Raw genomic sequence first — 18,906 nt, 5'->3', positions numbered from 1 at the left:
AAGAGTAAACAATTAGAGTGCTGGATCTGATGTGAGGACAGATTGCCAGCTCAAAGTTGAAGGAACATAAAGCTGCTGTGTTAATCAATTCATTTTATTTTTGAAGCAATAAGACGGGTTTGCTTTAATGCTTAGCCAAGATGCCAAATAATTTAAATGATTCTGACAAAGCAATTATCGTAATCAAAACCATGTTCACTCAGTCCTCCCCATGTTGAAATTTTCCAGTGTTGCTTGTTTACCCTCAGCTGTGAGGGGCGTACTGTAGTTCCTGTCTGCTTTACCTCTTACCACAACTCAGAAGCGAGCGCAGTAGCAATGAATCATCGGAATGTGGTCAGAGGTAACTCTCACAAAAATTAACAATTAGCTGCTGGCAGTTAGCAATTACATCCATTATTTGATGGGTGGATGCAACTCTAAATCCACTGAAAGATTTCTGCAGGCCAGTGATGAGTTGAGCAAGGAGGTGAAAGGATGAGCAATAGAATTAAAGCTTAGACGAGAGAAAAATACAGAATTGATCCTGAAATTACTGTTTACAGATCAGGCTATTCAGCTCATTTTAGATACCCAACCTGTTGTCTTTAATTGTATGACCATTACCTTGCAGAGGTTAAATACCAGCTCTCTGGCAACTCATCATACCTACCCTGGACCAGGACCCCACCGTACTTCATGAAAAGATCTCCTTCGCACCCCAACACCAGAACCTCAGCTGTACAAGACACACTTCAATTACCTCTCTTAGTTTCAGAAGCAAGATTGTGTGAATATTATTATTATTGATTAATTTTGAGGATAGAGAAAAAAGGAATGGCAGGAATAAAAAAACACAAAGTATTTGAGTAATTTGGGGGTCAGGCAGCAGCTCTAGAGAACAGGAATAGGTAAAGTTTGAGTTGGGACCCTTCTTCAGATCTGCAAGGAATTGCAGATGATGTTTTACAAAGATAGACACAAAGTGCGAAAGTAACTTAGAGGATCACGAATCATCTGTTGAGAACATGATAGATGATGCTTCAGTCGGAACATCTGAAGACGAGTCTCCAGTTGAGCCTAATTTTGCCCTTATCGAATGTCCGTACATATAAGCCATCAAGCAATAGATACAGGAAAACAGTTAATTCAACTGTAATGTCTGTTAACAGACACAAAATGCTGGAGTAACAGTGGGACAGGCAGCATCTATGCAGAGAAGGAATAGGTGAAGTTTCGGGTCAAGACTCTTCTTCAGACTGAGAGTTTGGGGAGAGGGCGTCTGGAGATATGGAGGGGTAAGATGTGAAAATGACAAATCAAAGCAGACAATGTTAAGGAAATGTTAAGGAATGGTTCAATGTTAGCTGAGGGAAAGGTGACAAGGAGACATACAATCAGTAAAATTAATCAGATGGACAGTGAAACTAGTCGGTGAACTAGGGTGGAGGAAGGTTGGAAAGAGAGGGAAAGCAAGGGTTACTTGAAGTTAGAGAAATCAATATTCATACCGCTGGGTTGTAAGTTGCCCAAGCGAAATATGAGATGCTGTTCCTCCAATTTACATTGTGCCTCACTCTGACAGTGGAGGAGGCCCAGGACAGAAACGTCAGTGTGGGAATGGGAGGGGGTTCCCTGTCATGTCCATATTCACTACTTGCTAAACAAAGGTTGAGTTGTCAACAGAACGTCCTTCATTGAAGGTAGCAACTCTTAAAGCAATAGTATCTGGGTACTGCAAATCTCTTACCATGTGGCCCAGAGTTTTTCAATGTGCACTCACACTTAGTCATACAGCGCAAAAACAGGCCCTTCGGTCCAACTCATCCATGCCGACCAAGGTGCCCATAGAAGTCCCATTTGCCCACATTTGGCCCATAAACCTTTCCTATCCATGTACCTGTCCATAATCTTTTAAATGTTATTATTGTACCTGCCTCAACTACCTCATCCTGCAGCTCATTCCATATATCCACCATATAAGTGTTATCCCCTGTTTTACTTCAGTTTACCATGGTAAATTCAACTTTGAGCTCTTGGTGTCTTTGGTCGGTGAATACCTCACCACAAGTGCACCTGACGTTCTGTACTATGCACTCTGGTCACAATGGATCGTGGTTTCATGACTGTGACTACATTTTACTGTGCATTCTTGACCACCCTCTTCTTGGTACCTGTAAATACTAAGCTGTTCGCTGGGCCTGTAATATTGGGTCCATTAACAATTAGATATGTGAAGTAATACTGAATCCTTTAGCTCATAACTACAGAAGATGGAATTAGCGGGCTGAAGGACCTGTTTCTGGATGTATTGCTCTATGACTATTACTGGATAACATAAACTCAACTGCAGCAACTGCTACTATGATTGCGTCTTAACGTTCTCCATCTATGTGCCTCTGTTTTCAGTTTTATACTCTGATTTCACCCTGATTCACAGTACATACCTGACCTTTCATCTTTTCTCCTGTACCTTCAAGTCATGTAGTCATCTCTTTTGATCTCTACAGGCCACCGCAAGGTTTATATTTTTATACTCTGACATATCTGTTTTCAGTAAGTCTTATTGAACTCTGGCTACAGCTTATAGAGTTGATATAAGGAAGTCTACACCTGCTGTGACATCATCAAGGGATCTGGAGTACAACCACACTGCAATGCTGTTCTCCTTAAAAGCATTCAATGCAACCTGTGCTTGATTTAGTCCAATTAGCAATTCTGTAAATGTCAATAGTCTTATTGACACTGAGTTCTTGGCCAGAACTTGCACCTCCCCTCATCTTCTCCATCAGTATAATATGTGGCAAATTCAATTATAGCAACTCATTGTATTATCTCGTGCACAACCTATTGGCTCTTACATCATTTGGACACTTTCAGTGAAGCTAGAACAGTGCAGCACAAGAACAGGCCTTTCAGCCCACAATGTCTGTGCTGAACATAATGCCAACACCAACTTTTATCTGCCTGCACATAATCCGTATCCCTCCATATCCATGTGTCTATCCAAAACACTCTGAAATGCCACTATTATATCTGCTTCAACCACTACCCGCAGCAGCATGTTCCAGGCACTCATCACCCTCTGTGAAGCAGCTGTTGGCCCTGAAACTTCTGTGAACTGGCTGTCAAACCACCATCTTTACTGTCAAGTGCCTTCTTCTTGCATCTCTACCCTACAGTAATTGTGAAACCAAGCCATCTTGAACAGGCATTCAGAGACCAGGTGGCTCTCATACCATCCACATCAGACCTCCTACCTTTTGTATCAATGTGACCAGCAGCCTCTCTACATTCTCCACTCACATGACAAACTGTTTCTCAACTGAAATGCTATGACCCAGCTGTGAAGAAGATTGCCCACACTCTCATTACTACTGTGGTAGACATGTTACCCCATCGCATCACAGAGTCATACCCTGAGCAAAACTTCTTCATGGTTATGTGCCTTCTCCATGTTGGCAGCTATTCCACATTCTCCCCCGTCAAGTTCCCTATATTCCTTAATTTTACCTGAACTCTCTCATTCTCCAGGCTGCAGACTGAGCAATTCTGCCAAAGTTAATTTAACAAGGCCTGAAGAAGGGTCCCGACCCAAAACGTCACCTGTCCATGTTCTTCAGAGTTGCTGCCTGACCCACTGAGTTACTCCAGCACTTTATGTAGTATCATCTTATCAGAGTCTTCAGCTCATCTACATACTCACCCACTGGTTGATCTGACCCCCAGCTACATGTGCCAAGCTTGTGGCTTTCAAAGATCTCTATCTGCATTGGGTTAAAATATCCCTTCACTGTTTCCACAATGCCTCAATGGAAGCCTCATCCATAGTTTGTTGTGCTTGTGGGCTCACCATCATCTCCTCTGTCTCCAGCCCTGTCATCTCAACTGTGCTATCTTTCTCTTTGCATGTATTGGTGTTTTGCTCTATTCTGTGTCCATTTTGAGACCTCCACAATATTACTTTTCTTCAGGCTTACTTCCACTCATTCCATACAAGTGCTGTGGAAGGTTAAAATATAGAATAAAATATAGTTGACTGTGTTCCATTTTAACTGACATCTCGAGGTGACTGCACCAAAAGGGTGGTTAATGGTCTGTGAAGTTTGTAGAGAATGTTAAGAAAATGTAAGCAAAGAGATTCTTAATGACTTCATCAAAGGAATGAATCTTCAGAACTGGTTAATTGCAGGATTCTGAACCAGGAATTATTGTGAGAGGCTATCAGTGGCAATTAAGGCTCTGTGAAACAAATATAACTACAGGCTACAAACAGAATGGGATCATGCAAGTGACAATGCTCCAATGTGCTCCCAGCTTCACAAGTAGCACTCACACACTGGAAATTAGTTTGTTTTATGAACTCCAGTGTCTCAAGCCTAATAAATTGGAAGCAACGACAGTAGCCATCTGATTGTAGTGTGGTCAAAAGCAATGGATCCACTCTAAGGCATCTCCAATGGCATCCATGGCCTCATGCAGTTCCGGGTGTTACTATGGTGATAAAGATAACAGGAGCATAGGGTGCTCTAGAGAAATTCCTAAGTGATGGGTTTGTTCATGAGACCAACGTGGAGAATGTAGTTTGTACGAGCTGTCGAGAGCAATTAATTCCATGTTCATCTACACATTCGATTGGCCCAGTACCAATAGCTAAGATGTGTAGGAAAGAACCAGTTGCTGGTTTAAATTAAAGGTAGACACAAAATGCTGGAATAACTCAGCGGGACAGGCAGCATCCCTGGAGAGAAGGAATGGGTGACGTTTTGAGTCGAGAGTTGAGTTACTCCAGCATTTTGTGTCTACCAAATAGCTAAGATGCTCTATTGGCCCAGTATCAATAGTTAAGATGCAACACATTGGTTAAGTGATAAATGAAAGGTGATGCTATAGCAAGCAACAGTCCATCTGCGATGGGATGAAGATAAATGAATTAGGTCGAACCCTGGCTGGACAATCAAAATTGTACTATGTAATAGAACAGAAGATATGGGAGAGAGGTGGATCCTAGAAATAGGATTTTACTCCCTAAAACTGGAACACCATATGAAGTTAGGACCAATGCTCCCAAGGAGAACCTGAGATTGGTACTCAGAGAACATTATATGCAAATGTCTATTTGAGACTGTTCGCCCAATATATTTAGGGTAGTATACAATGCTTGCACTTTGTCATTGCAACTAAGAATTAAAATTTAAAGCAAGTCTACTTTTCACCAGTTGTCAGTATTGTGACTTGAATGCAAGTATGAATTCAGCTTAACAAGGCAAATGGTCATCTGCTGGAACCTCTCAAGCTCTCTGACATGTGCAACATATTCACCACCCTGCCAACATCACTGCAAAATTGAAAGCATAATTGAAACCACTTCCCTCATACCGTGTCACGGGCCTGCCACTCCCTCAAAGCAATATTCTCTCTCATCATCTATACAGTGTCTGTAGGCTCTTTAGTGCTGTTATTTGCATAAGCAAACAACACAGGTTTTGTTATCAACAGGACACCCTTTACTTTACTTAAAGTAATAACACTCAATCAACAGCACAGGTCAATACCAAAATATATCAGAATCATCCAACAAGGCACACTTACCTATACCACACGAACCCAACCCCATCCCCACTTTGTGGAAGGAAATGGATAGTCAGTATTTTGGTTGCATACCCTTCAACATCTAAAAGATCTATTGGTGTCACTATAAATTAATACCATATCACTGTTATAACAAAGGTACAATGCTTAAAATAAAGATATTTCTCTTAGAACCTTGCATTTTGTTCTGACTCCACAATTCTTGTATTAAATTTCTCAGCATAATACTCAAGATATGTTGAAGCACAATGAAGGACAAGCTTTGATTCAGCACAAATGTAGGCTCAATGTGAACATCAGGAAGTCTTTATTTATGCAGTGATAAATACTTAGAAACATAGAAACATAGAAATTAGATGCAGGAGTAGGCCATTCGGCCCTTCGAGCCTGCACCGCCATTCAATATGATCATGGCTGATCATCCAACTCAGTATCCCGTACCTGCCTTCCCTCCATACCCCCTGATCCCCTTAGCCACAAGGGCCATATCTAACTCCCTCTTAAATATAGCCAATGAACTGGCCTCAACTACCCTCTGTGGCAGAGAGTTAGAAACATAGAAACATAGAAATTAGGTGCAGGAGTAGGCCATTCGGCCCTTCGAGCCTGCACCGCCATTCAATATGATCATGGCTGATCATCCAACTCAGTATCCCGTACCTGCCTTCTCTCCATACCCCCTGATCCCCTTAGCCACAAGGGCCACATCTAACTCCCTCTTAAATATAGCCAATGAACTGGCCTCAACTACCCTCTGTGGCAGAGAGTTCCAGAGATTCACCACTCTCTGCGTGAAAAAAGTTCTTCTCATCTCGGTTTTAAAGGATTTCCCCTTTATCCTTAAGCTGTGACCCCTTGTCCTGGACTTCCCTAACATCGGGAACAATCTTCCTGCATCTAGCCTGTCCAACCCCTTAAGAATTTTGTACGTTTCTATAAGATCCCCTCTCAATCTTCTAAATTCTAGAGAGTATAAACCAAGTCTATCCAGTCTTTCTTCATAAGACAGTCCTGACATCCCAGGAATCAGTCTGGTGAACCGTCTCTGCACTCCCTCTATGGCAATAATGTCCTTCCTCAGATTTGGAGACCAAAACTGTACACAATACTCCAGGTGTGGTCTCACCAAGACCCTGTACAACTGCAGTAGAACCTCTCTGCTCCTATACTCAAATCCTTTTGCAATGAAAGCTAACATACCATTCGCTTTCTTTACTGCCTGCTGCACCTGCATGCCTACCTTCAATGACTGGTGTACCATGACACCCAGGTCTCGCTGCATCTCCCCCTTTCCCAATCAGCCACCATTTAGATAATAGTCTGCTTTCCTGATTTTGCCACCAAAATGGATAACCTCACATTTATCCACATTATACTGCATCTGCCAAACATTTGCCCACTCACCCAGCCTATCCAAGTCACCCTGCAGTCTCCTAGCATCCTCCTCACAGCTAACACTGCCCCCCAGCTTAGTGTCATCCGCAAACTTGGAGATATTGCCTTCAATTCCCTCATCCAGATCATTAATATATATTGTAAATAGCTGGGGTCCCAGTACTGAGCCTTGGGGTACCCCACTAGTCACTGCCTGCCATTGTGAAAATGACCCGTTTACTCCTACTCTTTGCTTCCTGTTTGCCAGCCAGTTCTCTATCCACATCAATACTGAACCCCCAATGCCTTGTTGCTTTAAATTTGTATACTAATCTCTTATGTGGGACCTTGTCGAAAGCCTTCTGGAAGTCCAGATACACCACATCCACTGGTTCTCCCCTATCCACGCTACTAGTTACATCCTCGAAAAATTCTATAAGATTCGTCAGACATGATTTACCTTTCGTAAATCCATGCTGACTTTGTCCAATGATTTCACCACTTTCCAAATGTGCTGCTATCCCATCTTTAATAACTGACTCTAGCAGTTTCCCCACTACCGATGTTAGACTAACTGGTCTGTAATTCCCCATTTTCTCTCTCCCTCCCTTCTTAAAAAGTGGGGTTACCTTTGCTACCCGCCAATCTTCAGGAACTACTCCAGAATCTAAAGAGTTTTGAAAGATTATTACTAATGCATATTACTAACTTGTGGAGGTTCTGCCAATAAATATGGATTAATTCCAGTGTTGTTAGATGTTATGATAGGGTAGCAAAAGGTTTATATGCAAGAACAAACTATGGGCTAATTGGCCTCTTGAATCTTTGCTAATGTAGCTCTCAATGTAAGTTTCATCCTGAATTCAAAATGTCCTTTTTGCAAATATTCTGGCTTGGGTGCCAAGATCTGTGCAAACCCTAGCTAAACAGGACACACCAGGGTTTGTTTAATGTCACCTCCCTTACACTGTACTGCACAGGAAACTAAGTGATTGCTTATTCTCCCTGTGGGGTTGTCCTAACTCTCACTTGGCTCCTCCCCATAACTGAAAGCTGCTTCAGCGCATTTTTATCAAATGTTATTTGATAAATAAAACTTGATCAAATTAAGTCATTTGAAAATGATATGACACATGAACAGAAACCACATTTGTACACAAAGTGCCTGACCTGCTGAGTTACTCCAGTGCTTTGTGTCCTTTTTTGTAAACCAGCATGTGCATTTCCTTTGTCCACAGTGGACATTTTTATCTGAATCCTATCTCAGAATATTTTCACAATTTTTCCAGCACTCTAACCTGATATTTTGCAAATTTATGCTACTGTATAAACTGCTTGAAATTTAAAAACTTTTCTTAACGCAGTGATACTGGATGGTGGTATAAAACAAACTGTTGGTGGAACCCAGCAGGTCGAACAGCATCTGTGGAAGAAATGGAATTGTCAAGCTTTTGGGTTGACATGGTGCATAAGTCAATTTTACAGGACATTTGTATTTTCGGATGTTTCCCCTTTTGCATTTTCTACCACAAATTCTTCCTGAAAATTCTATCGTTTAGAGTTGAGTCAAATTCACACTGGATGAATGACAGATCCAACAAGTTAACTTTATTCAGTTTATTTGAACTCATAGTATCATAACTTTCAATGACATACTCTAAATCATACATAATTTATAATATTGTACTACATGTAAATATTATATTTGGAATATTTATTGTTGAAATTTTAATTGAATTAGTTTGAAGCATATAGATTCATGATGACATTGTCAAATGCTATTACCCTGGCAGGCACTACCTTAATTTCACAGTAGAAAACACTGGAAAATAACATTATTTATATTACATATTTGGTGATTTTTGCAGAAAATACAATTCCATTGCAGAATACATTAACATTTATTAACTGGGATGGTGGTGGAGGCATATTCAATAATCACATTTAAGTGACTTTTGAATAGGCACATGGATATGCAGGGAATGGAGGTATTTGGATTAGGTGTACGCATATTCGAGGTGGTCTTGGCATCATGTTCGATACAGACAAGTGAGCTGAAGGGCCTGTTCCTATGTACCTGTGCTTTGAAATTGGTTGGCCATTTGAAGAAAAAAAAATTGCAAAACAATATTTGGATAAGCATAACATTACCAACTATAGAATACTTATAAGTGCAGTCAGTAAAAAATGTTCTACTTGATTCCTGTTCACTCCAATATTAATAGCTACTTACGCCGCATTCAGTCAACTGATGTTTTGATGTCAACGTTAATCTCCGTAGTTACTTGGCACGAGGAAGATGGGTGGAGCATTATTTATTCCACTCAAGGAAATCATCGTTAATCTATGATGTAACTGTTTAAACCTCATTGTGTCTCAATAACTTAGGCCGATGAAAATGTGTCATTCTCACTTATTTCAATAATACTTCTTCATGCAGATGTATTTTCTAACCATTCCTGTAAAGACTGCCTAAATCTTATATTAAAATCTCAGCTCCCACAAAAGTAGTTGCTCTCCACCATTTAAAAGACTTTTGGATAGGCATATGGATATGTGGGGAATGAAGGGATATGGATTTTATACAGGCAGATAAGAGTTGGTTTTAGCATCATATTCATCACATGCATTGTGGGCTGAAGGGCCGGTTCCTGTGCTCTTCTATCTTCTCCTAACCCATCATTTCACCTTTAATACAACAAAAACTACACTCCAGTTAGCCATTAAACTGAAATGAATTCATTCATAGTTTGTGCCATCTCCCTTCATAATTGTATCAATTCACCCTGCTCTCACTCCCCATATTCCCAACCATGCACCAGGTGTATTTTAACCAGGGAGTTATAAAGCATAAATCCTGTCATGTAAATATTAAGGCATTGTTCCACTTGTCTTTCTAATTAGTTTATTTACTCATCCATGACATTCTAACGTATGTGTGTCTGTAAGTCTCGGTACCTGCTGTGTCTCGAGGCGTTCTAAATTTGGTATGTATTCTCTTTGTAAGCGTTTTTAGGTTCAGAAACGTTGAACCCTTTGGCTACAGTGAAATCTACAATGGTACAGTTTTACCCATTCACTTAATCATGGTTGATCTGTGACATAAATACTTAATATCTGCTTTTGCTCATTTAATGTTTCCACCTAAACTGCTACCATGTTGTTAGTCACTATATCTTGAGCAAATCTGCATATACTGCTTTCTATCCCATCATTTAAGTCATTTAAAAATACAATGAATAGTTTTTGTCTCAAACGATGTGTAGGATCGAACTGCAGATACTGGTTTAAACCGAAGATAAACATAAAAAGCGGGATTAACTCAGCAAGTCAGACAGCATCTCTGGAGAAAAGGAATAGGCGATGTTTCGGGTCTGAAGAAGAGTCTCGACCCAAAATGTCACATATTCCTTTTCACCAGAGATGCTGTCTGACCTGCTGAGTTACTCCAGCTTTATGTGTCCATCTCCTCTCGCAAAGGAGATTGCTGTGGGATCCTGTTAATGTAAATTTCTGCCCATCACCAATGCTGTCTCTCGCTGCTCATTCACTTTGCTAACCAGGTCAATAACTTGCCTATAGATTCATAAATTTAATCTGTAGCCAGCTTTCCCTTTTCAGTGAAGCTTCATTGAAATAACAACCCTATGTCTCCTTATGATAGGATTAGGGTTGCGCAGGTGGGTTCAAGAACCTGATATTTATTGGAATGTAACTGTCCCTGCACCTGGTGGTGTGGGACTTCAAGCTTCTGTACCTCCTGACTGATGGTAGCAGAGAGAAAAATGGCCTTAACTGGATGGTGGGGATCCTTGATGAGAGATGCCATCTACTTGAGGAAGCACCTCAGTTAAATACATGCAATGGTGGGAAGAGCTGTGCCCATGAAGAATCGGGCTGAGTCCACCACTTTCTGCCATCTTTAGTGCTCCCGTGCATTGGAACTGCTGTACCATGATGCAACCAGTCAGGATACTTTCTCCCACTTCAGCAACATTTTCAAAGTAATTTTATGTTCCCAAACCTACAATAACACAGGACATATTAGTTTCTATAATGAGCAATGGCTCACAGATTATGTGCAAGTTTTTCAAGTATTCAATTACTTTATCCTTGATTGCGCACTGATAATTTTCTACCATGGATGTTTTACTTGGAAGTCTATACTGCTTTGTTTTTGCCTTTATTAAATAACTGACTGGCTTGTGCAATTTTCCAAACAGTAGAAAAGTTCTAAAATGGATAACATTTTGGAAAATTATAATAAGAGAATTTGCTATATTTGCATTGACCTCCTTTAAATTTTAGGGAGAAATCATCTGGTTCTGGGGACTAAATCTCTCTTCATTACTGTCTCGACATTAGGATCTCGAACCAAAAAGTCACCTATTTCTTTTCTCCAGAGATGCTGCTTAACCCGCTGAGTTACTTCAGCATTTTGTATCGAAGGGTCTCAACCTAAAAACATCACCCTATTACTTTTCTTCAGAGATGCTGCCTGACCCGATGAGTTACTCCAGCATTTTGTGTCTATCTTCATTACTATTACTTTGCCTATATAGATTTTGCTGAATTCCTGTACCTGTTTCAATATTGCTTTCCTTGGGCCTAGTAGTTATAGCAAACTATAAAGTAACTCAGCAGGTTGGGCAGCATCGCCAGTCATCGATATGAAACCTTTACAGTTAGGACGCTTCAACATACTCTGAAAAAGGATCCCAACTCGAAACATCACCTACCCATGTCTACCAAAGCTGCTGCCTGACCTGCTGAGTTACTCTAGCACGTTGTATTCTACCCAGGATTCCAGCATCTGCAATTCCTTGTGTCAAATTACCTGCGTTGTAGCTTCATCTGCTCCTTGCACTCTTATGGGGCAGCACAGGGACACAGCTGGTGAGCTGCTGCCTCACAGCACCAGATACTCAGGTTTGATCCTGACCTCAGAATGCTGTCTGTGTGAAATTTGCCTTCTCCATGTGATCATGGGGGTTTCCGCTGGATGCCCCAGTTTCCTCCCACATACCAAATGTGTGTGCAGTTTGTAGGTTAATTGGCCTCTGTAAATTTCCCCTAGTGTATCGGGAGTAGATGGGAAAGTGGCATAACATTGAACTAGTGTGAACGGGTGATCAAATGGTCAACGTAGACTCAGTGGGCTGAAGGGCATGTATCCATGCTGCATCTTTCAATTGATTACGAAGTGTACTAGGATTGACAACCCCCTCTTCCCAGCCTAATTGTACCCTCAGTTTTAGGTAAATATTGGACCACGAGGTCAGATTGCTGTGGTTTTTAATGCTGTTGCTGCCAGTGATCTTCAGCAGCTCATGGACACTGGCCTCTAAGCTGCTAAATCAGATTTGAACCTATTCAACTGTAACTCAGTAGGTACAGCTTTTGCTGCGGTCAAGTGATCTTGGGTACATGTCTCAATCCAGCACAATTGTGCGATCTGTGATCAGTTTAATTTAATTTGCGATTAAAATTTATTGTAGCATCATTTTTATTTGAAATATTTAATGGTTTATATAACCCAGATGCATTGTGAATGTATCTCTTGTGTGATTTATTCATCACAGCTTAACTGCAGAGTTATCAGATCAATGTGCTTGTGAGATACAACTGGGACTATTGATTTATGAACACAGAATAATCACATTTTATTCTTATGAAAAGGGATGATAGTTTCCATGAAAAACATTTATCACTCAAAAATAAGCCAATAGGGTAATGCATTGATGCGCACCACATCACTGCACTACCACCTATTCATGTTATTCTATTAAATATGTGACATAAGATTGTAAAGATTTTATAGTCCTATCTACACTGATATATATGGCACAAACTGTAAATATTTATAGCCCGGTCTGTGATGGCAGATGTATATATCTTCCATTTGTAATGGTTACAATGACATTACTGACTATATTGCTAAACGAACCCACCCCGCCCCCCCTACAAAACAACACTAATCTTATTTTATGCCCATTACTTCTCATCCCTGGTGAATAGCGATGTCAAAACGGGAAAACCTGTGCTATTTAACAACAATAGACAATAGACAATAGGTGCCGGAGTAGGCCATTCGGCCCTTCGAGCCAGCACCGCCATTCAATGTGATCATGGCTGATCATCCCCAATCAGTACCCCGTTCCTGCCTTCTCCCCATATCCCCTGACTCCGCTATCCTTAAGAGCCCTATCTAGCTCTTTCTTGAAAACATTATAACAATGACTTAAATACTGCACATGCAGCATAAAAGAACAAGATTCAGTGTGAAAAATCACAAGAAATCGAGAGCAATTACCATCTTAAAAGGAAAAAGTTAATGGAATAGTTTAAATGAAGTCCTTGTCTTAATGGACAAACAAGAACTTTTTGATAAAATATGGGCTCCATTCATTAATTATCTGATGGGATAGATTGGCCCAGCACGAAAACCCAACTGAAACTTGAACTCACGATTAGATGAAAAGTCATATTTTATAATCTACGAACCTATCTCCAATGACGTATTATAAGTAATCCATTCCACCTTTTTTGTTTTTTTGATATTTGTAACTCTTTATTCTCTCTTTCTCTCTTTTTCTATATAAAAAAAACACTCGAAGCAGAAGTATTTGACAATTGAAAATTTTAATAATGTATGACTGATGTATATGAATTTTTTTTTAACTATAATATGTAACTATACTTTATAATATGTCTACTTCTAATAAAAATATTATTAAAAAAAAATAAAATAAATGAAGTCTTTTATCCAAATTATATTTTTACCAATGGCATATGTAGCGATATTACAAAACCTACCTTCAGTGGCGCTGCAGTTCTTCCACTAGCCGCGTGCGCAACTTTGGCGCCTTTGGGGGGGGGGGGGGGGGGGGGGGGGGGGGGGGGATTAAAGTCCTTTATTTTTTTATTTTTTTTAACCGCTGTACAATTTAATAGTTTGATTAAAATAAAAAGTGGCTTCAAACACCCTCAATTCCTATAGCGTGACAGATCGCAATATGAGGACAAAAGAAAGGGTAAGTCGTCTATTTTACATATAATCTTGCTTCCTGGGGTGGCTTTAATCTAATTTTACGTTACGAAAATGTGATTTGGGCCCCATACGAACCGGCAGTGTCTTTCTTGCCGATATGGGGTTCAAATTCACTGCAAATGCAACGTTCCAATCGATTGCATTCCAGAAACACCCACTCACAAGATTATTAAAATTCTCTTTTTTTGGACAATCATGTCATAAGAGCATCTAAATCATCTATATTTTGTGTAATTGTCTATCCATAATCAATATTTTTTATACTTAATATACACAACAGCTTTAGCCACATTTATTGTGCAAAAAATAATAATTTTGATTATATTAAAAGTGGATGTTTCTAGATTAATTTATGGAAATAAAACATTAAATTCCTTCCATCTGGCATATGTTCATGATAGTGAGATTTAAAAATCATGTATATTGTGAATTCTTGTGTGAATGGGATTAGTTTGTTATTTGGATACTTAGGCTATTTAAAAAAAATCATTTTCTTAAGAAATTGAATCTACAGGACATTCTTAATGGGAAAGTAGTGGGCAGAAAGGCATGTCATGCGTGGTTTGATGAGCAAAAACCTGTAGTTTACAATGCCAAAATTGAAAAGTTGAGGAAAAACAAGGTGTGCAGAGTTGCTTATTGGTTACAACCTGAGGAGTATGATGATGCTACTGATTATGATATGCCAATGTACCAGCTAACAACTGATCTTCTCCATAAAGACTTGGTCTATTGCTAGAAATTGTAATTTATTTACCTATCTGTTACGGACTTGCAGCATATAATACAATAATATTACCTTTCTGATCTTGAGAATATCACATTTTTGAATTTTCAAAGCAGCCTGGATGTTTATTACTATTTCCGTCACAACGGTCAATTTTGTAATTAGCTACAATTAGGTAACTAACTAATTAAAGGCTTTAATTTCAGGTCATCCAAGTAAGATGTTTTATATTTGTTTCAGAATGCTTCAATCTATAATAACTGAAAATTTCATTCAGTTCTCTTAATTTTTAAGAAAGTTATGGGCTTTTAACTATCCTCGATGATAAGTCAATGGAAAAGCTATAGGGTGATTTCACGAAAGGTCACTGGAGCGTAGATCCGCACCCACGTGACCAAAAATCTCAAGTGGAGGACATGCTAGACATCCGGTACATGTTAGTGGATGGGAAAACACGCACTTTCCCACCCATTAAAAACATAGAAAACGGCCAGGTTTTGATCTGCAATTTATTGTATCAGTCGGGGTGACCGTGAGGCACAGCTACCTAGATTTACAGTTAAAAAAAAGATAGAAACTAAGGTAAATTAAAGAGGGAGCTGAAGGTGCCAATCCAGCGGAAGTGAACAGCGGACATTTGCCATGGAGATTTAAAGGACCAAATTATCGGGAATTATCGCGTTTGCTCGCTGAATTTCACTAAAAGTAAGGCATTATTGTCTAGCATGTCCTCCACTTGAGATTTTCGGTCACGTGGGTGCGGATCTACGCTCCAGTGACCTTTCGCAAGATGCTAATTTCAGAGTATGAAAATGGCCATAACCTTTTTAATACCGAAGATATGAGTGAATTAGGTGTCAAATTAAACTTCTTTTTATGCTTTATCTGATGGGATAAATTGCAGACTTGATTTTTTTAATCTCAAAATTTTGTAACATTGCTAGCATATGACAATGCAATGAAAGCACCCCTGGCGGCAAAAGGTAGAGCGATGAAGATTTGTTTATACTCTACTGCAAGGCGAACCTTGGCAAAGGTACGTTCGCCTCAAGCGCATGATACTTTCCGAGCAAACATTCGGGGGTGCGTAATTCAAACCTGCGTTGAAGTTTAGACGGGAAACACGAGAGAGCCGCGGACCGTTGCTGTTGTCGCCTCCATCTCCTCACAGCACCTGCTCGTCGGAGCCCGAGCGGTCGCCGGGCGCCAGCGCGCATGCGGCAGGACGCGCGTGACATCATCTCCCTCGCACGAGAGCGGTGCGCGTGCGCGAGGAGCCGTTGAGCGAGCGCTCGAGACAGAGGGAGCGGTAGCCGGTTCACTTCGCTATCGGGAGCCGCTTGGATATTTTATTTCAGCTTTTATTTGTAATTATCGTTCTTCCGCGGGAAGGGAGGATTTGTTTTTTTCCCCTACCCTCACCGTCAAATCTCGCCGACGGCCAGGATGTCGAGCCGCGAAGAGGAGCGCAGGAAGCTGGCGGAGATCATCAACCACTGGAACGCCAACCGCTTGGATCTGTTTGAGATCAGTCAGCCGACCGAGGTGAGTTCGGCTCCGGCCGCAGGAGAGGTCCGCCATGTCCCCGACCTACGGTGGGCGCTTTGGCCCCGGGGTCAGGAGGTACGATGAGCCCCGAGAATGAGGGGTGTGGGGGTGGAAAGTCTGCAGGGTCCGGCGTCTGGCAAAGCGTCCACGACAACAAAAGGCAGCCGGGGCCCCGGGCTCGGCTTGCCGCGGGGTGGGGAACGGGAGCCGGGATTGGATTGTAGCTGGGGTGGGGGGGGGGTGGGTTGTTGCAGTACCGATTATTGTGGCAGAGAAAATAAAAAGCCGAGTTCCCGCACGCTAGCCCCCCTTTTAATGCGCTGCTGTGTCATGTTAACCAAGTCCCCGGCACAGAGTTAAAGGGCGTGCCGGCCCCTGTTGTTCGCAGCTGCCCAGCCAGGTTTTTACCCGGGTGCAGCTTGAGTGAAGCTACAGCTCCCCAGTGTAGGCCGTCACAGTCGTCCTGCGTCCATATATTTGCATCGTAGCTTTTAAAATATGTATATACAATGCGATCACAAATAAAATATTAAACTATATTTGACCAGTTGCATCAACCCAGATTTCGTGCATTAAAATCCCCCCTCCCCTGTTTTTTCACCCCCATCCTTAGAGCCATCATTGTGCAAAGGATTGAGACTCACGCATTAGTTTTCAGGATTTTTCATGCGAGTTGTTCATGTTGAATTCCAAATGGGCCCGTGGAGGTCGTTGGACAAATGTTGTGCACACATTTGTAAATTGTTACGATTTTATTTGCGATTGTCGCTTTAGTAAAATAGATCGGGAATGAAACACATCTGTCAAGAAATGAATGATATTTCGTTCAAACCGTGCAATGAGTATTATTTACATTATTAGTTCTATGAGAACAAAATTATAAAGGGACCTATGTTATTTAAACTAAAAAATATTATTTAACGCATTTGACCATAGATAATATCTCTGGTCTAATTTATTATCTGTGATCAAATTATAAAGGTTATTGGACAAGATCAACTTCAATTAGCTGACGTCTTCTCAAAACTCTTGTATACTAATTCCTTACTCTGTCAGAATGATCAATTGCAGGTAACCTGCGGTCCTGATCTATCATGTGAAGAATCTGTTACTCAAAACTAAGCCCTACAATTGGCGTGGGAATTTTTCGATTATTGCGTTGGAATAAACACATCATTCAGTATCCTGGGAAATGCAAAAAAAACGCGATTACCTGACATCCATTTAAGATATGCTGTTTTAATATCAGAAATAAGTTTGCAATATCTTTAAAGAACTGACTCTTTTAAACTTTACTTGTCCTTGAGAGGTCATGTATCCATCTTAACCATTTGTCATTGGTCCTGGTATAATAGACTGGAGTATGTCTAGTTGGCTTTGCATTACATGTGGTTTTTAAGTGAGTGTCAAACCACAAGCAAACAAGAACGTGTAGCTTCAGTCCGATGTAGAAACTACAGTAGAAGTTCTGTCTGAATTCTATATATTGCAGTAATTGAGTAAACCACTATTATAGAAACATAGAAAATAGGTGCAGGAGTAGGCCATTTGAGCCTGCACTGCCATTCAATATGATCATGGCTGATCATCCAACTCGGTCTCCTTCCTTCCCTGCCTTCTCTCCATACCTCCTGATCCCTTTAGCCACAAGGGCCACAACATCTAACTCCCTCTTAAATATAGGCAATGAACTGGCCTCAACTACTTTCTGTGGCCGAGAATTCCACAGATTCACCACTTTCTGTGTGAAAAAGAAAATTCTCATCTCGGTTCTAAAAGACTTCCCCCTTATCCTTAAACTGTGACCCCTTGTTCTGGACTTCCCCAACATCGGGAACAATCTTCTTGCATCTAGCCTGTCCAACCCCTTAAGAATTTTGTAAGTCTCTATACGATCCACCCCCTCAATCTTTTAATTCCAGCGAGTACAAGCCGAGTCTATCCAGTCTTTCTTCATATGAAAGTCCTGCCATCCCAGGAATCAGTCTGGTGAACCTTCTCTGTCCTCCCTCTATGGCAAGAATGTCTTTCCTCAGATTAGGAGACCAAAACTGTACGCAATAATCCAGGTGTGGTGTCACCAAGGCCCTGTACAACTGCAGTAGAACTTCCCTGCTCCTATACTCAAATCCTTTTGTTATCAATGCTAACATACCATTCGCTTTCTTCACAGCCTGCTGCACCTGCATGCCTACTTTCAATGACTGGTGTACCATGACACCCAGGTCTCGTTGCATCTCCCCTTTTCCTAATCGGCCTCCATTCAGATAATAGTCTACTTTCCTGTTCTTGCCACCAAAGTGGATAACCTCACATTTATCCACATTATATATGGCATATATCTGCCATGCATTTGCCCACTCACCCAACTTATCCATGTCACCTTACAGCCTCCTAGCATCCTCCTCACAGCTAACACTGCCCCCCAGCTTTGTGTCATCCGCAAACTTGAAGATGTTGCATTCAATTCCCTCGTCCAAATCATTAATATATATTGTAAATAGCTGGGGTCTCAGCACTGAGCCTTGCGGTACCCCACTAGTCACTGCCTGCCATTCTGAAAAGGACCCGTTTACTCCTACACTTTGCTTCCTGTCTGCCAGCCAGTTCTCTATCCACATCAATACTGAACCCC

The 18,906-nt window shown here is 40.9% G+C and overlaps 1 protein-coding gene and 1 long non-coding RNA gene across 7 annotated transcripts in view; one reads left to right on the top strand and one right to left on the bottom strand.

The window, feature by feature from the left end:
• Positions 1–8,547: 8,547 nt before the first annotated feature.
• On the bottom strand, positions 8,548–15,940 carry LOC129699547 (uncharacterized). The gene is made up of 2 exons (XR_008723874.1): positions 15,822–15,940; positions 8,548–10,969 (listed from the first exon to the last, which is right to left on the bottom strand). It is a non-coding gene; the product is annotated as an uncharacterized LOC129699547 (long non-coding RNA).
• A 40-nt stretch (positions 15,941–15,980) lies between these two features.
• The window catches only part of afdna (afadin, adherens junction formation factor a), a 149,863-nt gene continuing 146,937 nt past the window's right edge, over positions 15,981–18,906 (top strand). For 4 of the 6 annotated variants that reach the window (XM_055639445.1, XM_055639443.1, XM_055639446.1 and 1 more), the window contains exon 1: positions 15,982–16,268. In XM_055639445.1, the coding sequence (XP_055495420.1) occupies positions 16,170–16,268 (99 nt within the window). In that variant the 5' untranslated portion in view covers positions 15,982–16,169. Of the gene's footprint in view, positions 16,269–18,906 lie in introns of all 6 variants that reach the window. The other 2 variants (XM_055639442.1, XM_055639448.1) reach the window with 2 other exon arrangements.

Source organism: Leucoraja erinacea, chromosome 8 (assembly GCF_028641065.1).
Source record: "Leucoraja erinacea ecotype New England chromosome 8, Leri_hhj_1, whole genome shotgun sequence".
NCBI lineage: Eukaryota > Metazoa > Chordata > Chondrichthyes > Rajiformes > Rajidae > Leucoraja > Leucoraja erinaceus.
Note: the sequence above shows the minus strand (reverse complement) of the source record. Positions and strands in the feature narration are given on the sequence as shown.